At 41.2% G+C, this 27,668-nt stretch overlaps 2 protein-coding genes across 6 annotated transcripts in view; both read right to left on the reverse strand.

Annotated features, from left to right (window-relative positions):
• LOC110533666 (uncharacterized) overlaps positions 1-8,099 on the reverse strand; it is an 18,246-nt gene extending 10,147 nt beyond the window's left edge. For 2 of the 4 annotated variants that reach the window (XM_021618101.3, XM_021618099.3), the window contains exons 1-3: positions 7,770-8,099; positions 788-908; positions 56-166 (exon numbers count right to left, since the gene is read on the reverse strand). In XM_021618101.3, coding sequence (XP_021473776.3) covers positions 56-166; positions 788-908; positions 7,770-7,870 — 333 coding nt within the window. In that variant the 5' untranslated portion in view covers positions 7,871-8,099. The remainder of the gene's footprint in view (positions 1-55; positions 167-787; positions 909-7,769) is intronic. The other 2 variants (XM_021618102.3, XM_021618100.3) reach the window with 2 other exon arrangements.
• A 10,730-nt stretch (positions 8,100-18,829) lies between these two features.
• Positions 18,830-23,529, reverse strand: LOC110533667 (52 kDa repressor of the inhibitor of the protein kinase). 2 transcript variants are annotated; one of them, XM_021618104.3, is made up of 6 exons: positions 23,400-23,524; positions 23,256-23,325; positions 22,597-22,717; positions 22,001-22,108; positions 21,847-21,883; positions 18,830-21,638 (listed from the first exon to the last, which is right to left on the reverse strand). In XM_021618104.3, exons 3-6 carry the CDS (start codon positions 22,609-22,611, stop codon positions 19,747-19,749), a joined length of 2,052 nt encoding a protein of 683 aa, XP_021473779.1. In that variant the 5' UTR covers positions 22,612-22,717; positions 23,256-23,325; positions 23,400-23,524; the 3' UTR covers positions 18,830-19,746. The 2 variants fall into 2 exon arrangements, with proteins under 2 accessions (XP_021473779.1, XP_021473778.1); XM_021618103.3 differs by having other exon boundaries at positions 23,256-23,529.
• Positions 23,530-27,668: the final 4,139 nt, after the last annotated feature.

Consider the following 27,668-nt stretch of genomic DNA (forward strand, 5'->3'; position numbering starts at 1 on the left):
AGGATGACTATATGGGGTACAACATTGTGTGGTTTAAACATGACAGAATACTTACAGGTTCTCTTATTCTCTTATTCCCGTTGCGGCCTGATGGATTGTTCAAATGTGTTGTAAAATCAAATATGGTTGGCATAGCACCCTCTTTCAAGGATGTTCTTAAAGTGCTCTGAAAAAGAAACAAGCAAATTCTTATTATGACTACTTTATTGCCACTGTTGCATGCCTGCCAGGAAGAACCTCCAGGGAGAAGCATGACCTTTTAATACGGATAAAACCTAGTTTTCAATGTTGACCTACCAGTGGCCTTCAGAAAAACCGAGTGCATTATGATTAAGCTAGTCCCAACAAAGGTATACATGACTTAGACCTCACATCACACAGCATGTGGGAGACATATTCTACTACAGTTTTTTATTATCCTAAGCACGTGAGAAGACGTTATTTTGGGTGTGCAAGAGTTTGTGTTCTGAATCCATTAACAAAAAACAATATGATATATTGCACAAGCTAGTTTAGCTAGCAAGCTCGGGAGGCGTTTCAATGGCGCAACTTAGCTAGCTTGCTAATGAGCAATAGCATAACTTTAAATGTACAGTTAATAAGGGATTGCACACTATTTAAGCCTACATCCCAAATCTGCTCATTAGTCTATTGGCTAATGCATAGATGAGTCACCTCCTGAATAGATAGTCTAACTCAAGTCCCCTCTGAACAATATAACAACGGAATGAAAGTATAAAAGGAATGCTTTTTGGAAATACAAATGGTTTCTTCAGTAGATACTTACATCACAACAGATCAAGGAAGGCTCAAAATGATTTGCACATATTTTGAAGGAATTGTGCAACTCCTCAGGGGTTTTTGGCTCCAAGTCAGTTCGATGACAATTATTCAACCATTGTTTACATCTGAAAGGAAGAATTAACAGGTTAAAATTTAATATCTGCAATATGGATAGGCCTGCCCCTAGCCCATGTTATTCACCTTGATGAACGAGGTCTATCTGCATATCACTAGCAAACCATGTACCTGTTTAGCAAAAATGGAAGGTATATCCGTAATCAGTAGAACATTGTGCTTAAAAAGGCATCACCAGACTGATTTGTTCTTGCAATGTAGTCTGACATTTCAGATTGACATTTTAGTAATTTAGCAGACACTCTCATCCAGAAGATGTTCTCATTGCAAGTTAAAGCGTACTGTTTGCTAGCTTGATATGTGTAGTAATGTTATTCTAATCAGAAATGTATTTGCATTGTGTTCTGGATAAAGTGCAGAGGTTTGATGGCACAAGCGGGGAGCCCAGCCAACAGAGAATTGCTGTAGTCCAAACGGGATATGGCTAATGCCTGGATTTGGACCTGCGCAGCTGCTTGTGTATATTTGTAAACAACGGCTGGTTCACGAAATCTAATATTAAGGAAGTCTCGAGGTTTTGCTCGCCTGAGTATCTCATGATAAGCTGTAGACCACACTATTTACCAAGAGAGTTTATCTATATTTTTTCATAGCTGTCTATTCACCACCACAAACCGATGCTGGCACTAAGACCGCACTCAATGAGCTGTAGGTCATAGGCAAACAGAAAAACGCTCATCCAGAGGCCGCGCGCCTAGTGGCCGGGGACTTTAATGCAAGGAAACAAATCCGTTTTACCTAATTTCTACCAGCATGTTAAAATGTGCAACCAGAGGGAAAAAACTAGACCACCTTTACTCCACACACAGAGACGTGTATAAAGCTCTCCCTCGCCCTCCATTTGGCAAATCTGACCATAACTCTATCGTCCTGATTCGCGCTCACAAGCAAAAACTAAAGTAGGAAGCACCAGTGACTCGGTTAATAAAGTGGTCAGAAGACACAGATGCTAAGCTACAGGACTGTTTTGCTAGCACAGACTGGAATATGTTCCGGGATTCTTCCAAAGGCATTGAGGAGTACACTACAGTTACTGGCTTCATCAATAAGTGCATCATTGACGTTGTCCCCAGTGACCGTACGTACATACCCCAACCAAAAGCCATGGATTACAGGCAACACTCGCACTAAGCTAAAGGGTAGAGCTGCCGCTTTCAAGGAGCGGGACTCTAACCCGGACGCGTATAAGAGATCCCGCTAGGACCTCCGATGAACACACAAACAGGCAAAGCGTCAATACAGGACTAAGATTGAATCCTACTACACTGGCTCCGACACTCATCACATGTGGCAGGGCTCGCAAACTATTACAAACTACAAAGGGAGGCACAACCTCGAGCTTCCCAGTGACACGAGCAGGCCAAATTAGCTAAATTACTTCTATGCTCCCTTCAAGGCAAGCAACACTGAAGCATGCATAAGAGCATCAGCTGTTCCAGATGACTGATCACGCTCTCCGTAGCTGATGTGATTAAGACCTTGAAACAGGTCAACATTCACAAGGCAGCAGGGTCAGACGGACTACCAGAACTTGCACTCTGAGAATGCACTAACCAAAGGGCAAGTGTCCTCACTGACATTTTTCAACATGTTCCTGGCTGAGTCTGTAATACCATGTTTCAAGCAGACCACCATAGTGTTCTTGGGCACAGGGACTAAGGTAACCTGCCTAAATGAATACCGACCTGTAGCACTCACATCTGTAGCCATGAAGTGCTTTGAAAGGCTGGTCATGGCTCACAACACCACTACTACCCCAAAAACCCTAGACCCACTCCAATTTGCATACCGCCCAAACAGATGATGCAATCTCTATTGCACGCCACACTGCCCTTTCCCACCTGGAAAAAAGGAACACCTACATGAGAATGCTATTCATTGACTACACCTCAGCGCTCAACAGCATAGTGTCCTCAAAGCTCATCACTAAGCTAAGGACCCTGGGACTAAACACCTCCCTCTGCAACTGGATCCTGAACTTGTGCCACATCTGCCACGCAGATCATCAACACAGGGCCCCTCAGGGGTGCGTGCCTAGTCCCCTCCTGTACTCCCTCTTCACCCATGACTGCATGGCCAGGCATGACTCCAACACCATCATTAAGTTTGGCAATGACACAACCGTGGTAGGCCTGATCAGCGACAACGATGAGACAGCCTATTTGGAGGTCAGAGACCTGCCGTGTGGTGTCAGGATAACAACAACTCTCTCAACGTGATCAAGACAAAAGGAGATGATTGTGGACTACAGGAAGAGGAGGACCGAGCACACCCGCATTCTCACCGATGGGCTGTAGTGGAGCAGGTTGAGGGCTTCAAGTTCCTTGTTGTCCACATAACCAACAACCTATCATGGTCTAAACACACCAAGACAGTCGTAAAGAGGGTACGACAAAGCCTTTTCCCCCTCAGGAGACTGAAAAGATTTGGCATGGTCCTCAAATCCTAAAAAAAAAATTTAAAAAGAAGCTCAACAGCTCCACCATTGAGAGCATTCATCACTGCCTTGTATGTCAACTGCTCGGCCACAGACCGCAAGGCACTACGGAGGGTAGTACGTACGGCCCAGTACATCCTGGATGGTTCCTGCCATCCTGACCTCGATACAAGGCGGTGTCAGAAGAAGGCCCTAGAAATGGTTAACGGCCCCAGCCACGGGCCTCCCAGGTGGTGCAGTGGTCTAGGGCACTGCATCGCAGTGCTAGCTGTGCCACCAGAGACTCTGGGTTCGAGCCCAGGCTCTGTCGCAGCCGGCCGCAACTGGGAGGGCCATGAGGCGACGCACAATTGGCCTAGCGTCGTCCGGGTTAGGCCGGTAGGGATATCCTTGTCTCATCGCGCACTAGCGACTCCTGTGGAGGGCCGGGCGCAGTGCACGCTGACCAGGTCACCAGGTGCACGGTGTTTCCTCCGACACATTGGTGCGGCTGGCTTCCGGGTTGGATGCGCACTGTGTTAAGAAGGCTTGGTTTGGTTGTGTTTCGGAGGACGCATGGCCTTCGACCTTAGTCTCTCCCGAGCCCGTACAGGAGTTATAGCGATGAGACAAGATAGTATCTACTAACAATTGGATACTACGAAATTGGGGAGAAAGGGGGGTAAATTCAAAAAATAAAAATAAAAGACCCCAGCCACAGACTGTTCTCTCTGCTACCTCACAGCAAGCGGTAACGGAGCGCTCACAAGGTCCAAAAGGCTTCTTAACAGCTTCCAACCCCAAGCCATAAGTCTCCTGAACAGCTAATCAAATGGCTACTCAGACAATTTGCATGGAATTGGGACTTTAAAAAAATCTGTTCCCAACAATCTGGAATTGCATGCTGCAAAGTTGTCAAACATCTTAACTTTAAGTGAAACTGATACTTCTTACAATTTATACTAGTCATTTTAGGCCATGCAGGGTTTTCATTGGAGCTAGACAAAACAATGAATTCCTTTCTCTTGAGCAATTGTCTTGTCCATTTTTGTGGCAGAGCTGCAGTGAGTTGGTTATACTTTCGTATTGAGCACATACCTCCTTACACCTTGCTTGTGTGACAAATTTTACCATCCTTATTTACAATGCCATTCATAAACCTACCTTCCTTATATTTTTCCCCCTCTATCAGTACATTGGAGTTTAGCCATATTATTTTATGTAATATTTGTTCTGTCTGGAGGATGAAATTGTAATTGTAACCAACTCTGTGTGGCTTCAATTAAAACAGGGATCCATTATCAATCCACCAGAAATTGTTGGCTTTAATCTGTATAACATAAAAGGGCTACATTTTGAACATTGGATGTGCTGCTGGAAAACCAGTTTGGATTTAGATATACAGTGCCTTCATAAAGTATTAACACCCCTTTACTGTTGTATTGTGTTAGACAGAATTTAAAATGTATTAAAATGTAGATTGTCACTGCCCTAGAAAATAGCCCATAATGTCAAACATGGATTTTAAAAATGCATTATATAGATATATTTTTTTGTAACTATTAAAAAATGAAAAGCTGAAATGTCTTGAGTCATTAAGTATTCAACCCCTTTGTTAGCAAGCCAAAATAAGTTCAGGAGTAAACATTTACTTAAGTCACATAATACGATGCGTGGACTCATTCAGTGTTCAATAATAGTGGTTAACATGATTTCTGAACGACTACCAGGTTCAACCACAAAGACCAGGGAGGTTTTCCAATGCCCCCATTGGTTGATGGGTAAAACAAAAATGATAAAGACATTGAATATCCCTTTGAGCATGGTGAAGTTATTAATTACACTTTGGATGGTGTATCAATATACCCAGTCACTACAAAGATAAAGGTGTCGTTCCTGACTCAGTTGACAGAGAGGAAGGAAACCGCTCAGGGATTTCACCATGGTGAGGCCAATGGTGACTTTAATACAGTTACAGATTTTGTCTGTGATAGAAAACAGAGGATGAATCAACAACATTGTAGTTACTCCACATTACTAACCATATTGACAAAGTGAGAAGAAAGCCTGAACAGAATACAAAAGATTCCAAAAACATGCATCCTGTTTGCAACAAGGCACTAAAGTAATAATGAAACATGTGGCAAAGAAATGAACTGTCCTGAATACAAAGTGTTATAGTTGGGGTAAATCCAATTAAACACATTACTGAGTACCTCTCTCCATATTTTCAAGCATAGTGGTGCCTGCATCATGTTATGCGTATGCTTGTAATAGCTAAGGATTGGGGAGTATTTCAGTATAAAAACGAAACCGAATTAAGCTAAACGCAGGCAAAATCCTAGAGGAAAACCTGGTTCAGCGTGCTTTCCACCAGGCACTGGGAGATTAATTCACTTTTCAGCGGGATAATAACCTAAAACACAAGGTTGAATCTACACAAGTTGCTTAACAAGAATACAATGAATTTTCATGAGTGGCCGAGTTACAGTTGACTTAAATCGGCTTGAAAATCTATGTCAAGAATAGAAAATTGTCTAGCAATGAGCTTGCAGAATTTTGAAAAGAATAATGTGCAAAAATTGTACAATCCAGGTGTGCAAAGCTCTTAGAGACTTACCCAGAAAGACTGTAAAAAAAACTGTAATCTCTGCCAAAGGTGATGTATTGACTCAGGGCTGTGAATACTTATGTCTATTTCATTTTCAATACAGTTGCATACATTTATAAAAACATTTTTCCACTTTGTCATTATGGGGTATTGTGTGTAGATGGGTGAGAGAAAAAAAATCTATTTAAATCAATTTTGAAATCCGGCTGTAACAAAATGTGGAATAAGTCAAGGGATATGAATACTTTCTGAAGGCACTGTAATTTTGGAATAAGTAACAGGTTTCATCTTAAAATCACCCATAAATCCCCCTTTGAGATGGGGAGTGTTTTGAGTGCAACAGTGAGTTGCAATTGAAAGCATGCTTCACAAAAAAAGATGAAATTGTTAAAACATTTCTAGTCTGACTATCTATGGGTAAAACTAACAGGGTTAGTTATCCACCAGAAAACCTCAAATTGCCAAAAAGAGTAGAACTCACCTTCTTTTATGCTATGATTTGACAATTAGATGTTTAATGTTTCTTTTGAAAAAATATTTTAAAAGGAATAGTTTCACCATATTAAAATGAGTTCAGTTGACATAACAGGGTTGACCTTAAATTGAGGGACAGATGGAAACGCTAATCACAATATATAAATAATAATCTTGAGAAATGACTGTCAAATCAACAAAATAACTATGGGTTTACAATGATGGATAAATGCTGCGGTTAAGTGGATTAAAATCGTCAGAAGTCACAAAGGGTGCACGGAGGGACATAAAAAAAATGTTTTACAGCTAATTTCCAGCAATCCTACACATTTTGCCATAGGGTGGAGAGAAACGTCTGCAGTTTTCAATATTAAATCTGAGTGAGACTGACTAACAAAATCAAATGGGGGCACCCCGGCCGGTATTTCAACCATGATTACAAAGTTCCGGTAGCTGGCTGCTAGACTAATTTACCAATCTCAAAAATGTTAGCTGACATGGTCTAATTGAGTGACCATCAGTGAACGTAACAAGAATAAAACAGATGACGCACAACCAAAGTTCTAAATTGCACCTTGTGTATACTAATATTCTAACTTGCTACTATTCTAAGTTGAGAACCCGACTGAATTGTTTTGTTGTTGTTTTTTTACCCAAGGGCCTGGTCTATACTTTGGCGACCCTTCGGGCTGTCCCACGCAAGATTTCTGTCCCCAACACTAAAACTAAATAATAAAAACAATATGTATTTTTATACAATTGAAAATAAATAAAAAACAGCAAATCAGCTCTGAAAACAAACTGAAACTAAACTTAATATCAAATAAAAATAGAAAAACGAATAGAAAAAAATGACAACCTTGGCCCCATGAACTTACTTCTGTAATATTCCATTTCTAATCACTATTTTCGGGGGACTTATATTCATGAACCTCAACAGCATATTTGGACCATAATCAACATGGGGAGGTTGTTATTACCTGCTAGCTACATCAAGCCAGGTGGTCTGCTAGCCAATTGTGTTATTTACACAATTGCAAGAGGAAGTTGTCAGATTAAAGTTTTCATAACTTTGTGGGCTCAACAGAGACTGCCCCCCCACTAAAATAGACTTTTCATGGATCCTTTGATAAATAATACTGTATCCGATTCCTCAACCAGAATGTAGCCTTTTAGCAAGCTAATTGGCTAGTTCCATCTTTGACATTAACTATTACCATCAACGCTAGCACAAGCTAGGTTAGCTAGCTAGCTGACTCCGTACTGTTTCAATGCCAATGAGGAATACAAAGATACATTTAAAAGTAGCTAGAGTTAATAAGGGATTGGAAACTATTTAACATAACTTACCCCTCCGGGTCCAAAGGGAATCTGAAAAAGGGGACGTCTGATTTATCTGTGTAGATATTACAATTTGGTGCGGCACAGCGCTTGGGCATTTTGGGATCCATGCACTCACTGGTCGTTCAGAAGTCGTGCATCGTGAAATTAATCAGAAATCCACCCGTTTTTAATCTTTAGCTCAATATTAGCACAACGTCTTGAAATTAACTTTGTAGCTAAGTTCATTATTTAATTCCGGAAAAAGTTAATTTGTTGCGTGGTGTAGTTAGTTGCCTGTGTGTGTTCATAAATCAGGAAGAACATCAGTCTTGTCAGCCACACGAGAAAAGTACTTCCGGGTCACGGAATTTCGAAAACGTTCCAAATCAAAGTTCTCTACGTAGTAGCAGAAAAATATCATTAACATGTATTTATTAAGTTGAATGAAAACTAATAATCTTAACATTAATAATGATTCTTATTTGTTAATATTTAAGTGACATTTGCATTAAATGTGTGTTTTAAAACATGTTCCAAGGTCAAATATATGCCCGCAAAGCAAATTGTGCATACATTACATATTGGCTTTTAGATAAAAAAAAAAAAAGTGTGTGCCTATGTAAAAGTGGGTTGGGGAGTACTCAGTGGGGACTGTAAAATCTATATATGGGGCTCTGAATAATATGGAGTGTTGCTGGATATATACAACAAAAAATAAGAAGGTAACCTGCCTAAATGACTGCTGCCCCGTAGCACTCTCATCGGTAGCCATGAAGTGCTTTGAAAGGCTGGTCATGGCTCACAACACACCATCATCCCGGAAACCCTAGACCCACTCCAATTCGCATACCGCCCAAACAGATCCACAGATGACACAATATCAATCGCACTCCACACTGCCCTTTCCCACATGGACAAAAGGAACACCTATGTGAGAATACTATTCATTGACTACAGCTCAGAATTCAACACCATAGTGCCCACAAAGCTCATCACTAAGCTAGGGACCCTGGGACTAAACACCTCCCTCTGCAACTGGATCCTGGACTTCCTGAAGGGCCACCCTCAGGTGGTAAGGGTAGACAACTCGCTGATCCTAAACACCCTTAGTGGTGCATGCTTAGTCCCCTCCTGTAGTCCCTGTTCACCCACAACTGCGTAGCCAAGCACGACTCCAACACCATCATTAAGTTCGCTGACGAAAACAGTGGTAGGCCTGATCAGCGACAACGATGAGACACCCTATAGGGAGAAGGTCTGAGAACTGACAGGACAACATCCTCTCTCTCAATGTGAGCAAGACAAAGGAGATGATTGTGGACTACAGTCAAAGGAGGGCCGAACAGGCCCCCATTAACATCGACAGGGCTGTAGTGGAGCAGGTCGAGAGTTTCAAGTTCCTTGGTGTCCACATCACCAACAAACTATCATGGTCCAAAAACACCAAGACAATCTTGAAGACAGCATGACAACACCTTTTCCCCCTTAAGGAGACTGAAAAGATTTGGCATGGGTCACAAGATCCTCAAAACGTTCTACAGCTGCACCATCGAGACCACCCTGACTCGTTGCATCACCGACTGGTATGGCAACTGCTCTGCATCCGATCGTAAGGCGCTACAGTATAATCCAAGATGGCGCAGCAGTAAAACGTGTTTGTTTTTGTCCCATGTAAATATTGTCTTTTTCGTTTTTTTTGTAAACATTTCAATCTCTTTTTCCATTTTCAAAATAAATATACATTCCTGCAACCCGCCTCACCCAATGTGATAGATCAGCCATTTTTTTAGACCTTATAACTGGAACCTCCATCAGGAAGCTGGCTAGCTAATTAGCTACTAGATATTTAGTTATTGTTAGCCTCTACTAGTGGTCTTTACCTTTAGCTCGGACTCCTGCCGCTTTAGCCTGGATAGCCCAGAAAATACCTGCCAGTCTGTACAGCGCGATACCAGCCATGAGTATATCTGACTGCTCTTTTCCACTACATCACCGGATTCCTGTCGCAAGCTCTGAACCATTACACCGGATGGTCATAGCTAGCTAGTTGCTACTGAGGAGCTATTGTGGCTAACGCCCTTGTCCAGAAGCATGCACCAGTTAGCCCCGAGCTAGGCCCATCTCCCGACTAGCAAACGAAATACACCAACTACAACACTTCTCTTGCCTATTGGCCTGGACCCTTTGTCGACACGGAGCCCCGCCGATCCATCACGACTGGTCTGCTGACGTAACTCGGCCAGTGTGCTCTCAACCGGCCTCTGCGTCGTGGATGTTTGGTGATGATCCATCTGCTAGCCCCGGCCTGGTAGCTCCCTGAACGCCCTGTCTCCCGCTTGTTCAACGTAGTAAACGACTACCGAACTGGTCCACGTTTCATCTAGTGCTGCTCATTGGACCCTATGATCACTCGGCTGCACAGCCGATGCCTGCTAGACTGTCAATTAACACGAACCAGAACCCCCAACAGAAGCTAGCCAACTAGCTGGAAGTCAGTTAGCCACTGCTAGCGGTCATCAGCTAACCTTAGCCCGGTCAACTCCTGCCAGTCTGCACAGCGCGATTCAACCCAGACCATACAGGACTGCTATTTCTACACTAAATATCCATATCTCTGGATTCCTACCTCAAGCTCTGAACCTTTTCACCTGGATCATCGCAGCTAGCCAGCTGCTATCCGAGTGGCTACTCCTGGCTAATGTCTCTGTCCCGAAGCAATAACGAGTTAGCCTGGAACTAGCTTAATGCTAGGCCCATCTCCCAGCTAGCTGAAGAGGTCCATAGCCACCCCTTGGGCTACAATACCTATTTTGCTAATTGGCCTGGACCCCTTTTACTGCCGACACGGTGCCCCACCGATCCAACACGACTGGTCTACCGACGTAATCCACCGAGGAGGTTTCAACAGGCTCCTCCGTCACAGCATCCCCTGAAGGCCCATCCCCTAGCCTCCTAGCTGCGGTCCGCTAGCTGTCGAGAGCATATCAGACTTTTAGCTTAAGAGGTCCATCAGCCAATTTCTTGGGCTACAATACCTGTTTTGTCAATTGGCCTGGACCCTTTTACTGCCTACACAGAGCCCTGCCGATCCATCACGACTGGTCTGCCGATGTAACTGTCCGAGGGGGCTACAACAGACTAACGTTGCGACGTCCCCCTAAGGCCTTTCTGCTATCCCCGGCCTGCTAGTTGTCTGAATCGCTGTGTATCCAGCTCGCCTAGCTACTCATTGGTCTCTATGATCACTTGGCTATGCATGCCTCTCCCTAATGTCAATATGCCTTGTCCGTTGCTGTTTTGGTTCTTGATTAGGGTCTTATTTCACTGTAGAGCCTCCAGCCCTGCTCAATATGCCTTACCTACCCCTTTTTTCCACCTCCCCCACATGCGGTGACCGCACCTGGCTTAAATAGTGCCACTAGAGACAAAACCTCTCTCATCGTCACTCAATGCCTAGGTTTACCTCCACTGTATTCAAATCCTACAATTCCCTTGTTTGTACATTATGCCTTGAATCTATTCTTTCACACCCAGAAACATGCTACTTTCACTCTCTGTTCGGAACACACTAGACGGCTAGTTCTTATAGCCTTTAGCTGTACCATTATCCTACTCCTCGTCTGTTCCTCTGGTGATGTAGAGGTTAATCTAGGCCCTGCAGCGCCTAGCTCCACTCCCATTCACCAGGCGTTCTCATTTGCTGACTTCTGTAACCGTAAAAGCCTTGGTTTCATGCATGTTAACATTAGAAGCCTCCTCCCTAAGTTGGTTTTATTCACTGCTTTAGCACACTCTGCCAACCCGGATGTCCTAGCCATGTCTGAATCCTGGCCTAGGAAGGCCACCAAAAATCCTGAAATTTCCACCCCCAACTATAACATTTTCCAACAAGACAGAACTGCCAAAGTGGGCGGAGTTGCAATCTACTGCAGAGATAGCCTGCAGAGTTCTGTGATACTATCCAGGTCTGTGGCCAAACAATTCGAGCTTCTACTTCTAAAAATCCACCTTTCCAGAAACAAGTCTCTCACCGTTGTCGCTTATTATAGCTACCCCTACACAAATGGTGCCGAGAGAACTGGCAGCAGTTTTAAGTGCGCCCAACCAATTGTGCTATTATGTGTGTGTGTGTGTGTGTGGGGGGGGGGGGTTGTACATAAATGTTTCTGCAACCGTATCTTACGGCAAAAAAAGAGCTTCTGGATATCAGGATCACTCACCTCGGATTAGACAAAAATTATTTTCTACAGCAAGGAGGACGCACAGGACATTCTCCAAACACCCGACAGGGCCAACATCGACGTTATTTGCAAAGTGAAGCGACGCATGTACAGAGGACAAAGAGCCGGATGCCTCATCAGGACCCGGAGAAGGCAAGAGAGAAAGCCGCCATTACTGTCAATACTACTCAGTTGTAATTGAGAACTTATTCTCAACTGGCCTACCTGGTTAAACAAAGGTGAAATAAATAAAAAATACAGAGGGTAGTGAGTATGGCCTGTGACAATGAACAAGCATGAATGTTCATTCAAGAAAGCCCCTTCTTTTTAATGGGGGTGAGGGGTGCTGTGTGATTATTATATATATATATATATATATATATATATATATATATATTTTTTTTTTAAATAATTTTTATTTTCATTTCACATTCAAATACAATTTCAAATTTAGTGCATAACGTTGTACATAACATGGAAACGTACAAACAGTATCAAAAAGTACCGTAACAATATAAGAATATCAAAACTCCTAAAAAAAGTGCTGTTCTGCAGAACCTGACCAGTATTATTGGCCTATATTCAAGATTAACATGCCTCTAACAATCTCCAAAAAGAATACAAACAATTCTATAAATAAAAATATATTCATATGCCAAAATGCACTCTGGATAAACCTCAGTGTATATCAAATATCTACAAGGGCTTAGTTTACATTTCAATTGTACCTATGTAATACAATTATATATCGGTTATAAACACATTTACAATGACGGGTAAAGCCCTTTCCATCTCTGTTTTACTGATGCAATGCCCCCCTTATCTATTTCGAATTGTATTCTTTTCCAAACTTCCTGTTTTATAAATTGAACCAATCCCGTCGGTGACCACTTGAGGGTGTCATTAACTGCACCACATCTGGCCTCCCAAAGTTTGGTCTTGATAAGGGACACCAGAGTCACTAATGCTAATAATTGCACCCTTTCCACATTTTTTATTTCAAGTTTGGCAACCCCTTCGTAATCAACGTTTTTTAAAATCTCAAAAAATTGTTGACTTTTTCCCCAAACTGATTGAGCAAAAGAACATTCCCATAAAACATGTGGAATTGTTTCGATTGCGAAACAATTGTCCCTGGGACAGAATTTATTTAGGGTCAAATTATGATCGTATAAAGTTGAACGGACCGGAAGACGTCTGTGTAAAACAAGCCAATTAAAATATTTCAGTCTGTTGTCTAACCCTTTTAATTGTGTCCGTATCCAGGTGGAAGGCGATATCGGTAATCCGTCTCTAGGACGACAATTTTCTGTTAATTTCGCGTATAGCAATCTGTGGTTGATTACATTTTCCTTTACTTTGCAGACAGGGGACTTCCTTGCCCATTCCACTATTTTCTTAAAATGTAACGGGATAATTTCAGCTTTTGGCTTACTATTATCCCACTTCACCATGAATCTTAACGGTACAGACAGCCAGAATTTTATTAAAATGTGACATGTGTACAGAAGACGACAAAAGACAACAAATGTTTGAGTAGAACAACGCATCTAGCTTGAGAGGAATATGAGGGAAATCCCTTCCACCAGCCTCTATAGGCTGGTACATCCGATCTCTACGGATGTACTCATATCCCCCCCAAAAGAAATTAAACAGTATGAAAGTTTTTCTTAGTGATACCGGCATGGGAAACACATAGGCAAGGTGAAGTAATGAAGGCAGAATGTCCGCCTTCAGCACTAACACCTTCCCACTAAAAGATAGTCGCCTGACTTTCCACAGTCCTAATCTTTTATTAATCGATAATAGTTTTTCTTTCCAATTAAACATGTCATCTTTAATTTCATTTCCGAAAGATATGCCGAGCACAACCATTGGTCCTGTGCACACAGTCAAACCACATAACTGGTCCGTTCTCCTTTTCCACTGTCCGAAATATTTTATTTCTGTTTTATTCTTGTTTATCTTCGACCCAGACGCAACAGAGAATTCATCAATTACTTTGATAGACTCTTTCAAGCTCAGGTCGTCTTGTAAATATAAAACTGTGTCGTCCGCATATTGCGATATTTTTAGCATATCCCCTCCAGGTAAAATTATGCCTTTGATGTTATAATTTTTCCTAATTGCGCATGCGAAAGGTTCAATATATAAAACATACAATAGAGCAGATAGAAGGTCACCCTGTCTGACACCTCGTAATTGCTTGATAACATTTCCAATATTCCCATTAATATTTACCCTGCTACCCACATTACTATACAGAATTTTTACCCATTTCATAAAATTATTTCCAAACCCAAATTTTTCCATAATTCTAAACAAAAACTCATGGTTTACCATGTCAAAGGCTTTTTCCTGGTCCAAATTCACAGTAATAGCTGGCAGGTGCCTTTCCTCTAAATAGGCTTGAACGTCTCTGTGCAATTGCAAGTTCCAGGTTAATCTTCTCCCCACCACACCACATGTTTGGTCTAAACCAACAACATATGCCATGGCAGAAGATAGGCGATTAGTTACGGCTTTGCTTAATAATTTATAGTCAACACACAACATTGTTAAAGGTCTCAAATTTGCTAATGTCTTGGGGTCTCCCTTTTTATACAGTAGAGAGATTACCCCCTCACACATCGAAACTCCCATATGCTCTAAACCAAATATACCTCTAAACACTTCCAACAGATGACATCCAATTATATACCAAAAAACTATGTAAAACTCTTTAGAGAGCCCATCCACTCCTGGTACTTTGTTATCTTTCATGCTCTTTAGTGCCATATAAATTTCATCTAATTTCAATTCCCCTTCTAATTGGTCTCTAATATCCAAAGGTATATGCACATCCACGCATTTTAAAAATGTAGTCCCTTTCTCATAATCAATTGTTTGTTTTTGGAATAGCTGAGAAAAGTGGTGTGTAGCGACACCAAGCATGCTATCTCCATCCTCAACCATCTCTCCATTTTGGTCCAATAAAGCCGAAATAGTCCTCCTCTTTCCCCGTCATTTAATTTGCTTGAAAAAATATGCCGAGCACTTCTCATCATTTTCCCATTTATCTTGCTGACTTTTAAAAATGAAGTCTCGAGCTTTCTTTTCAAATATTGTGTGTTGCTTTTTCAGCAGGATACCCAATTTGTCTTTATCTAATCCACCACCATTTACATTTCCTTGGATGTGTAGATCTTTTAGTTCATTCTGCAATTTATAAAATTCTGTGTGGTTATTACGTACTTTGTCTTTGCAAAAATTCTGAATAAAACTTGATTCTTAATTTTGTGCTCTCCCACCACTCTATGACAGTGGAATAAAAAGGTTTCATAGCTACACAGCCCTGGAAAAAAGACCTGAATCTTGTCCCAAAAGTTGTCATGTAAAATGCCGTTATTAATGATTAATTTTCCAATATCCTTTTCCAAAGTGATTATTAAATATACTCTAAGGAGGTAGGGTTTTGGATGTTTTCGGAAGATGGGCAGGGACTCTGCTGTCCTAACGAAGCTGGTTCCACCAATGGGGTGCCAAGACAGAGAAGAGCTGCCCTCTCGTAGGGGCGGGAGGGCCAAATAAAATAAAATGTTATTGGTCCATACACATATTTAGCAGATGTTATTACAGTAGTATCTAACAATACACACTAATCTAAAAGTAAAATAATGGAATTAAGAATCTAAATACGACAAACAATGTCAGAGTCAGGAATATATGTGTGTGTGTGTGTTGGCGGCATGACTAAGACCAGGGCTAGCAGATTTACTACTTTCTTATATAAAAAAGTGGCACTTTTTAGTTTTGATTTGTCCCCCCTAATTAGTTTACATAATTTTAACGTCATGTACTATGCAAAAAATGTAATATCATACGCATAGCATTTTAAGGCAAATTCCGTAAACCGGAAGTCAAGCTACTCTAATTAGGATGAAGACATTTGCAAAACGAAAATCAACACACTGCTAGGCTTAAATGGGGCATTGAGGGTTCTGACCGTTCTTACTTTACCTCAATGGTACTGACAAATAGTACAGCTACGACCGGAAGTTACTTTTTCGTAGCGATTAGGATAATTAACGTGGCAGGTTAGAAGACTTCTTATTTAGGCTACGGTTAGCGAAAATGCTCTCCTAACCTGCTACGAAAAGTCACTTCCGGTCGTAGCCTTACTCTCTCTAATCAATCTTCATTGATCTCTGAATCTTGTATAAAGTGTATATCAGCATATTTTCCCTCTATGTATGCAGTAGAGTACTGTAATATCAAATGTATTTTGATATCCTGAATTTTCAAAAATACAGTTATGACAACCGAGTAGGTGATATCGGAATACCACGAGGCTCATGAAATGTACTGCCTACTTCTCAAGTTACATGACTAGAGTTAATGGTTGTACCAAAGAGCCTATGGAAAAGGTTTGAAAACTCCGTGGTTGTCAAAAATACATCTGGTTATAATTAGACAGGGATTATATTGGCTTCGTGTGATCAAAGTCAATGAGGAAAAACCTTCCATTGATTTCAGAGATAATGCTATCACCCAAACAAACAGGTAATCCAAATAAAATGGTGTAATTATCAAATGAATGACAATTGCAATTCATTAGACTGAATCATTTTTTTTTTTCATTTCTAACGATCATTTTTACAAAATGAATATAATCAACTGTATTTCTTTCAAATTGGTTTTACAAGATGGAGCACTTCAACCCAGATTGCACAAACTGTACATCTAAACATAAGCCTAAAATGTAGTATGGAGAGTTTGCCAATTGGCAAGACATCTTGCAGATGTATTTATAAATGTCTACATTTTAAATTGTTTATGTCTGACAAGCATCAACATGCTATTCTGATGTCTTGCAATGTGTAAACACTCCAAACTACATATTCCCTACGCATTTTGATAAATCGGCCAAAGGTGTTAGTGTCTACTGGGAACAACACAAGTTTACATATTACATTTCCAGTCGCATAAACATCAATTACCTATACATAAATTCAGTGGCATGTATTCATGGACACCAAGAGAAACCAGGCTTCCCAAAAATGTTTTAAAAATATCATTACATTTTGTCTGTGTTTAATCATTTTCCTTCAATTTGCAAGAGACAATGTATCTCACAGGAGAAAGCATCCGAGCGAGCGAAACAGCGACCCTCGGTCTCTACGTGAAGACCATCTACTGTCTGGTTCAAACAAGTATGACATTGTTTCTTGGATTGACATATTAATTAAAAATGAAAAGCTGAAATGTCTTGACTCAGTAAGTATTCAACCCCTTTGTAATGGCAAGCCTAAATCAATTCAGGAGTAAAAATTTGCTTAACATGTCACATAAGTTGCATGGACTGTGAGCAATAATAGTGTTCAACATGAACACACACAAATAAATCAGATTTGGACACTTGTAATGTGCTGTCTGTAGTCCAAAACGGATTTGAAAAACAAAACTGATTTGAGCATTACGACCTGCAGTGTGAACAAGGCTTTAGAGACTTACCCAGAAAGGCACAGCTGTAATAGCTGCCAAAGGTGCTTCTAAAAAGTATTGACTCAGGGGTGAGGCAATTACCAGTAAAACATAATCAAAACCTATTTACTTCACTTACTTGCTGTGCTGTTTCGTTGTTCAGTCGTTCCATTCTCAACCAGGATTTCTATGGAATGCCATTTCGGTCTTTGCATGTCAAAAAAGATGTCAAATAACACGACATCCGTTTCAGTAGCTATAGTTAGCTTGCTAACTGTGTAGTAGTACGTGTCATCTAAAATAACCCTAATTATAAGACAGTTTTTATTTGATTCATGGTGGTCAGACCCATCTATGTGAAGCTAGTCACAATAGTGGACTTTGCGGTTAGCCTTCAAAATAAAAATGGCATAATTACATTTGTATTACTGTCAATGACATACTTTTATTTTGAAGGCAAACCGAAAATTCCACTATTGTGCCCAATCCTTATTGCGGCTAGCTTCACAAGCATAAGCTAGCTGGCTGCTTATTACGTTAGCTTTGGGCAACAGGGTTATGTTGCCGACTAGCTATTTATTTTCATGAACTGAAGTTCAATTTCAATAGCCGAACAAAAAGTGGCAACCTAGCTAATACTTACTCACAAGGATTCCTAAATCATTGCTAAGAATAATATAAATGACTGCAGGTTCTACTGGTCATTGTTTTCAGGCTGGTTGTATTGCGGTCGAACAAATTATGCTTTATTACCAACGCGGTATTGTAAACACATTGTTCATGGCCTGTGCATGCAGATTTTTTTGTACAGCTTTGACAGTGCTACTGTATCTTTTTTGACACGCAGACCCAAACGGCGTTCCATAGTATGCATGTCATGAAGCTAATAGCAGTTACGCCATTACTGTGCAACTCCGGTAGGGAAACATCTGAAAAATAGCGCACTTGGTAGCGCTTGACCAGTCGCGAAAGCCAGTATCACCCACAACAGAGAACGATTGATTGTCAAGGACAATGAATTCCATTATCTTGGCTTTAATGGATTTCGCCTTTGAGTTGTCTCGCTGACATTTTTTTTACTCTTTCAAATGATTGCTTGATCCACAGCAGACATTGTGAGCTAGTTTAGGAATGCTGTGTTGCACGTATAGCGCAACGTTTGTACGTGGCATCATGTATCTACGTTATATAGGTATGCACGTCAGCTTTGATATCGGGGCGTTTAGCTAAAAATGGCTAGTTTATATCAGCCGATTCCAATATGTTCACCGATACATTGTGCACCACTAGTGTGAATACTTATGCAAATGAAATATTAATGCATTTCATTTTTAAATGTGCTAACACTTCTAAAAACATGTTTACACTGTCATTATGGGGTATTGTAGAAGGAATAAATGTATATTTTTCACCCATTTTTTTTAATTCAAAATGTGGAACAAGTCTAAGGGTATGAATACTTTCTGAAGGTGCTGTACACACAGAAGTATGTGGACACCCCTTCAAATGAGTGGATTTGGCTATTTATGCAACACCCGTTGCTGACAGGTGTATAAAATCCGAGCACACTGCCACACAACCTCAATAGACAAACATTGGCAGTAGAATTTCCTTACTGAAGAGCTCAGTGACTTTCAATGTGGCAAAGTCATAGGACGCCACCTTCTCAACAAGTCAGTTCATCAAATTTCTGCCCTGCTAGAGCTGCCTCGGTCAACTGTAAGCGCTGTTATTGTGAAGTGGAAACGTCTGGGAGCAACAACAGCTCAGCCGCAAAGTGGTAGGCCACAGAAGCTCACAGAACGGAACCACTGAGTGCTGAAGTGTGTGAAAATCGTCTGTTCTCAGTTGCAACACTCACTACCGAGTTCCAAACTGCCTCAGGAAGAAATGTTCAGCACAATAATTGTTCGTAATGAGCTTAATGAAATGGGTTTCTATGGCCAAGCAGCCGCATACAAGCCTAAGATCACCATGCGCAATGCTAAGCGTCGGCTGGAGAGGTAAAGCTCAGCACCATTGGACTCTGGAGCATTGGAAGCGTGTTCTCTGGAATGATGAATTACGCTTCACCATACATATTAATGCCCATGATTTTGGAATGCGATGTTCGACAAGCAGGTGTCCACATACTTTTTGCAGTTTAAAACTAATGATTGATTTTCCCCAAAACAAAAAATGTATATATTTGCATTGGTCATTGGTAAACATATACAGCCATAATAAGTGGTTTAAACATATCAAACATCCAATAGGTGATAGGTAAGCTCAGGTCACAAATGCTAAGGACAGACTACTACTAACATAAAATAACAAGTAATTTAGTCAACAGGCTGGCATACTTGCTCATGACTTTCATTTTCAGGGTACATCTTAATGTAACTATCAACCATGACATCCAGGTCATGTCTGGCATTATAATGTATGTTCAGAAACGCCAGACTCTTGGACCTGTGTTTGTCAGGTGTGTTCTCCAGGTACATCTGAAAGCGTTTACGAGAAGCATCGCCATCAACATCAAGGCTCAGGACTGGCAGGTTGCAGAGCACCCTCAAGAAGGCAAGCACGTTGGGGAAGAACTTCACTTCAGCCAGCTGCAGCGTCTCATGGACGGTGGAGGGCAGGGTCACCTTGCCCCTGTGCTTCCACTTCACCCTCCAGCAGTGCAGCTCAGTGGGGAGAGTGTCTGCATTGGGAAGGTCGTTTCTGTACATCTCCACGTTGTTCTCCTCAGAAGTGTTGAACTTTAACTGCCCCATGACAGCAGGGACGAGCGTCAGACATCTCAGGGCATTGAGGTGGTTTTCAGAGAAGAGGTCGTTCAGTTCATTGATGACGTGGCTCACCACCGGGGCGGTCAGGTGTTCTTTAAAGTAGCTCTCAGGCTGGATCTCTGTTCCAGATTCTGCATGGTACTTTCTCAAGTAGAGCCTGGGAACCTTGACCGGGATTTCCAGTGCAGCGGCTAGGTTAACAGCCTCTTCAAACCAGAACTCATGGTATACATCAATGTTGTCAGAGACCTCGTTCAGCGAGTGCAACACAGCGGTCAAGCTGTTGGCAGCAAAGTAGACATCCATCGTTGGCCCTTGCAAGTTCTTGCCAAAGGCTCTTGTGAATGACAGGGTGTTTTTTAGCACAACCAATGTTGCAACAAACTCAAAATCAGCCAGAGCCTCTGATATCTCCAAGGCATCATTTGTGACTTGGTCACTCCACCTCAGATCTTCATTGTCATGAACACTATCCATGCAGAGCAGAAGAGACTCCAGGACATCGACTGCTACCTCAAATGCATCATGTCTCACTGTCCAGTTGGTACGGCAGGCCTCTTTCAGATCATTGGCCTTCTCTTCATTACCCTGGTAGAAAATGGAGATGGCATTCTCCAACTCCAATTGCAGTGAAGAAGCTTCATTGAAAAAAGACTCAATCTTCTTGAAAGTAGACATGACAATCTGAACGCCTGTCAAAGCCACTCCACTTGCCAGTGAGGCATTTAAGGCACAGGTGGATCTTGGTGTGTACACTGCTGTGGGGTACATCTCTGTGAGTTTGGTTGCAATGGTTTTTATTTTGCTAGAATGCACACCGGAGCTGAAGTGGGCCTGCCCTCTACAGTAGTCCATATTTAAACCCCACTTCTTTGTCACCTCAGTCAGCAGCCTCTCCATCAGGGTCTCATCTTCTCCCTCAAATAGAAGGAATCCCACAAAATCCTCCCGCAAGCAGTTGGCCTGGTCCAAAAAACGCAAGAACATGGGGAGGTGGCTCTCGCCAGAGATTTCAACGACATCGTCAGTGACTAATGAGAAGAAGCGAACCTCTCTGACTTCCCGTAAGAGCTCCTCACGGATGCAACTCTCACAGACCTCCATCATCTGCATCTGCTGGGTGAAGGTGCAGCACACTGCGTTCATAGCACTCATCTCAAACCTTTTCCTAAGAGCTTCGTCACCACCAGCATTCATTCGGTACTCCAACAATGCCTTGAAGTTGCTCGGAGTAAGGCACTTGCTCTCCTGCACCTCCTTGGTATGTCTATTCAGAGGTATGTTTTGTTTGCCCAATACTACAATAACTTCAAATAGTGATTTGAGGTATTCTCTATGCTCCTTCTCCTTAGAGGTCAGCTGGGTGGTGTCGTTTGTCTCAGGGTCATCTTGACCTTCCGCAAAATTTGTGTTAGTTTTTGACTGGTCCGCCGAGTCCTCTATAGACAAACAAATCAATATTGGGAAAAGAGGATTAGCGTAACTTTTTGCTTGTGGGTCCTGTGATCGTGCATTGTCTTATGATGAAGAGAGAAAGACAGCCTTCATTGCTGGTCATTAAATTAAAATCTTGATTATTATCATATTACATTTTAAAACAGCCTCAACAAAAACTGTTGTTCAACATAAATTGGATGCACAACTTACTTTTCCTCTCTTTCATTTGTCCTGCTTCAGCTTTACTCTACAATAGAAAGAGATAAACAGTCAATACCAAGCTGTTAGAAGAAGCCTTTAAAAATTGTAAGAAATACACTGAATATTTCACTTCTGATTTGGTAAATGGAGAAGAAACCCATACCAGCTCTTTAATCCTCTTGCGTTGCCTACATTGTGGATTATTGAGGTGGCTTGTTAAGTCAAAGATGGTTGGTGTGGCATTATCCTTCAGCTTTGTCCTGTAAGGACTCTGAAAATATGAAAGATAAGATATTAACATAACCTATTTGATGGGAATGTAGCACTGGGGTGCACATCTCTGTTCAACTACATCCATTTCAAATATTAAAGCTACATATTTAACTTTTTGGGTGATGACAAAATTCACATAGAAATGTTAATCAATCTCATTGAACGCAAGTCTAAGAAGTAGGTCAGTTCTATGTGATATATGTATATGCTTCCTTTTCTTAAGTTTTGCATCTTTTACTTTCGGTATTGTACACCAGCTTCAAACTAAAAATACAATATTTTGGTTATTGAAAATATATTTCACAGCAGTTAAGATGGTACAATGATCCTCTACACTTTCATTGCTTGTTTTGTCACAAACTGAAAGTATACTATTAGAATTTTAGCCACCAGAAAATGGCAGAGCAATTTCTCCATGTTGCACCTTTCTTTATATGCTTCAGTTAGGCCAAAGAAACATTAAGCTCGAGCATCAACATCACTTACTGCTTTACATATCATGGATGGTTCAAAGTGGTTAACACAAAGTCTGTAGTGTCTGTTTAGCTGGTCAGGTGTTTTATCTTCAAGATCCTTGCAATGACAGTTGTCCACCCACTGCTTGCATCTGTGCAAGACAAACAAAACCAAATTAAAATGTATACAATTAACTATCACTGAACATAGGAGACTAGTGAGGGGAGGAAGGCTCATAAATTGCTGGAATGAAGCAAAGGGAATGGCATCAAATGTATGTATTTGATACCATTACACCCATTCCGCTCCAGTCATTACCACGAGCCCGTGCTCCCCAATTAATGTAACACCAACCTCCTGTGATGACTACCATAGACGACAATGGTATAATCACGTGTGCCACGTTGACAAGAACATGCAAACTAAAACATTGTGTTATTCCGAAAGCCATCTCTAGTAAACTAGCGTTCTGGTGTTAAAAATAAGCCCTACTGATTTACAAAACTCAAAAGGCTAGCTATGCAATTATCTCTGCAAGCATGCAGCAAAACTAACTAGTAGGCGAGATACTACTCGAAGCACATCTCTGGCTGACAGCTAACGTTAGGCTACCTTTCCGTGCAATTAAAAGACAGTACATTACGTAATGTCAAGCAATGAACCACGACTTAGTCAGATTGGTACTATACCTTTCAGTGTCGCTTGGAAACCTGAATAATGGCGATGCTGACTCATTGCTTCTTGTGGTGCAATTCGGTGCTGCGCAAAAGTTCGACATTGTTAGTTTTGCTAATATGCTGCTTTTCAAAAGTAAATTTGAATATTCACTTTACCCTGAAATTACTAAAGAATAGAAGAGCGCACTGCGTGGCCTTGAGTCCTGGAGGAAACAACAGGACGCGCGAAAAATCATCTTCCCACAATGCTTTGCTAACGTCACATCCCAGTGCGCATGTCTGTCACAATATTGAACGCTATTTGGGTCGTTGGGATGCCTTAACCGTTTTAAATGTCAACTTCAATTGGGTAGGGAGTCCACTCAACAACAGAGAAACACGAACCTTGTTTCAACTATACCTTATGTCATGCCTTATTGGAATGGTTTTATTGATAATGTCTTTTGGAAAAAACGTTGGATGTTGCCACACACATACGTACTTTTTAACAAAATGAAGGAGCTTTCTTTTAAAATGATTAATAAATATTATCCTGCCAACCACTATATGAAGAAGTAAAAAAAAAAAAGTTTTTTAAATTGTACCTTTTGTAATGACCACCCAGAAACAGTGTTGCATCTTTTTTGGGATTGTATCCATGTAAGGAATCTGTGGCAAGACATCAGGAGATTTACAATTGAATACATTTATGAAGATTTTACACTATTACAGAGAAATGTGCTGCTTGGATTCTGTACTTATGGTAGAAATAAGTTGAAACAATTTTATGTAATTCATTTCATTATTATTTTGGCCAAATTTTATATTCACAAATGTAAATTGACAAGCAAAACACCACATTTTATTACCTTGCAAAAATAAATGGAACTATATTTTAAGACAATTAAAGACTCTGGCAACAAAAAAAGCTGTTAGAATTATAAATGTGTTCCCCCATGTACTTTTTGTATTGATTAGTTATGAATAAAATAAAAAAGACAGCCAATGTCAGCCAAAAAACGAAAATGTCAAACATTTCCGAATTAAACGTGTTAGCGCCATCTACTGCATGGAGGAAGCATGTTAGACTACATAACATTTCTAGATGTGCGTGCTGGCAATTTTTTAATTTTTTTATTTCACCTTTCTTTAACCAGGTAGGCCAGTTGAGAAAAAGTTATAATTTACAACTGCGACCTGGCCAAGATAAAGCAAAGCAGTGCGACAAAAACAACACAGAGTTACGCATAAACAAAAGTACAGTCAATAACACAAAAGAAAATACAAATCTATGTACAGTGTGTGCAAATGTAGAAGAGTAGGGAGGTAGCCAATAAATAGGCCATAGCAAAAATACAAAAATTACAATTTATATTAATATTTCCGTTAGGGAACGCCTACTCTGTGAAGTATGCATTTGCACTCTTTCTAAACAAAGCAATTTTTTTTAAACTTATGCAAAGGTTAAAGTTTACAAATCGTAGTCCACTCTGTTCTTAACATATTATAGTTTTGGGAACAGAAAACTCTATTGAGATCAAATGTTTCATCGATGAGAAAATGTGAAGAATATTTGACAAAATCTATCTCGTTCGAACTTCTCCCACTAGTGAGAGGAGGAAATATGGTAGTGAGAGGTGGGCTCCCTCTCACTACCATACTTGGTAGAATTGCCAAGCGAATGCTTCACATTTAAACATCCAGTGAAATATGTCTCATTGTTCTACCTTCTTGTTTTGTATTATGTTCCATTTATTTTTTATTAAAACACTCACTCCCTGAGCTTGCTTCTCGACTCTCAGTGCACATCGTTACATAGTCCCACTAAGCCCAAACCAGATGGGATGGCGTATCGCTGCAGAATGCTGTGGTCTCCATGCTGGTTAAGTGTGCCTTGACTTCTGAATAAATCAGACAGTGTCACCAGCAAAGCACCCCACACAAAATCTTGGCCCAAGCAAGTCTCTTCTTATTATTGGTGTCCTATAGTGGTGGTTCCTCTCCAGCAATTCAACAATGAAGGCTTGATTCATGCAGTCTCTTCTGAACAGTTTATGTTGAGATGTGTCTGTTACTGGTACTGTATATCAGTACACTCTTAATTTAAGCATTACGAAACGTGTATTCAATCAAATAAACCTCACTTAGCAAGTAAGCCCTTGACCAAATTCGACACTCATTGACCTCCATACAAAAACTCCTTGCTTGGTGGGCGAAACAACGAAAGCATGCCACCTGAGGGAGGGAGACAGATGGGCCTCTCTTCTGTTCTGGAGGTTCAAAACCGTATTTTAACCTTGGGTGGTTCAATCCCTGAATGCTGATTGGCTGAAAGCCATGGTATGACATTCATTTTTACTGTTGCAATTACGTAGGTAACCAGATTATTATAGCAGTAAGGCTACCTCTGGGGTTTGTGGTATATTGCCAATATACCACAGCTAAGGGCTGTATGTAGGCACTCCGCGTTGCATCACGCTTAAGAACAGCCCTTAGCCGTGACCATATACCACACCCCCTCGGTCCTTATTGCTTAAATGGATCATGGTTTAATTGTGACTGACTGACCTACAAATAATGACTAGTTATTTATGACGCAAGCATTCACTGTTGGCTGCAATGTCAAACAAGCCCAGTGGCACTAAGAGAGGATGCCGTGGAGATGTCCTGTGGGCAAGTATGTATTTGGTATTTTATTAGGATCCCCATTAGCTGTTGCAAAAGCAGCAGGTACTCTTCCTGGGGTCCACACCAAACACAAACGATTAATACAGAACGACATAACACAGAACATCAATAGACAAGAACAGCTAAAGGACAGAACTACATACATGTTTTTAAAGGCACACATAGCCTACATATCAATACATACACACAAACTATCTAGGTCAAATAGGGGAGAGGCGTTGCTTTATCTGTTTTTTGAAACCAGGTTTGCGGTTTATTTTAGCAATATGAGATGGAAGGAAGTTCCATGCATGTGATGACCATTTCCTAACTGTTATGTCAATAAAGTTATGTCTCCTCTTTGAATGAGTTAAAATAATGCCTCTCTCGGCCCCTCTTCCAGTTTTTTGACGAAATTGAAAACTTATTAGTTTTCCCCTTCACAAGGTTGGCAAACGTTTTACAGGCTCCTAACCAATTGTGCTATTGTGAGTGTTTTTTCACGTTATAACTTACTTTGTACATAATGCTTCTGCCACCGTCTCATGACTGTAAACAGCTTCTGGATATCAGAACAGCAATTACTCACCTCGTACTTGAGTGGACGCAAAGGATTTACTTCAGACACCGGACAAGGCCTAATCCCCGTCATTTGCATGAAGAAGAGACAGAGATATAGGGGTCGTAGGTCAGGGTGCATTGTAAGAATCCAACGGCGAGCTGTTAACCCGCCTCTACCATCAGTCCTATTAGCCAACGTGCAATCATTGGATAATAAACTGGATGAGCTCCGATCAAGACTATCCTACCAACAGGACATTAAAAACTGTAATATCTTATGTTTCACAGTCGTGGCTGAACGACGACATGGATAACATTCAGCTGGCTGGGTTTTCCTTGCATCGGCAAGATAGAACAGCTGCCTCCAAACAAGAAAATGCTCATCCAGAGACGGCGCTCCTAGTGGCAGGGACTTAAATGCAGGGAAACTTAAATCCGTTTTCTACCAGCCTGTTACGTGTGCAACCAGAGAAAAACTCTAGACCACCTTTACTCCACACACAGAGACGTGTACAAAGCTCTCCCTCCCTGATTCCTGCTTACAAGCAAAAACTAAAGCAGGAAGTACCAGTGACTCGCTCAATACGGAAGTGGTCAGACGACGCAGATCCTAAACTACAGGACTGTTTTGCAAGCACAGACTGGAATATGTTCCGGGATTCTTCTGATGGGATTGAGTACACCACCTTAGTCACTCACTGCCTTCAATACGTGCATCGATGATGTCGCCCCAACAGTGACTGTATGTACATACCCCAACCAGAAGCCATGGATTACAGGCAACATCCACACTGAGGTAAAGGGTAGAGTTGCCACATTCAAGGAGCAGGAATCTAATCCAGCTATGCCCTCCAACAAACCATCAAACAGGCATTACAGGACTAAGATTGAATTTTACTACACCGGCTCTGACACTCATCTGATGTGGCAGGGCTTGCAAACTATTATGGACTACAACGGGAAAAACACCGCCGTGAGCTGCCCAGTGACGCGAGGCTACCAGACGAGCTAAATTACTTCTATGCACGCTTCGAGGCAACCAACACTGAAGCATGCATGAGAGCACCAGCTGTTCGAGACGACTGTGGGACCACGTTCTCCGGGGTCAGACGGACTACCAGGACGCGTACACCAAGCATGCGCTGACCAACTGGCAAGTGCCTTCACTGACATTTTTAACCCATCCCTGACCGAGTCTGTAATACCAACATGTTTCAA

Source organism: Oncorhynchus mykiss, chromosome 10, assembly GCF_057628025.1.
Source record: "Oncorhynchus mykiss isolate SJ-2025 chromosome 10, ASM5762802v1, whole genome shotgun sequence".
In the NCBI taxonomy this organism is placed as follows: Eukaryota; Metazoa; Chordata; class Actinopteri; order Salmoniformes; family Salmonidae; genus Oncorhynchus; species Oncorhynchus mykiss.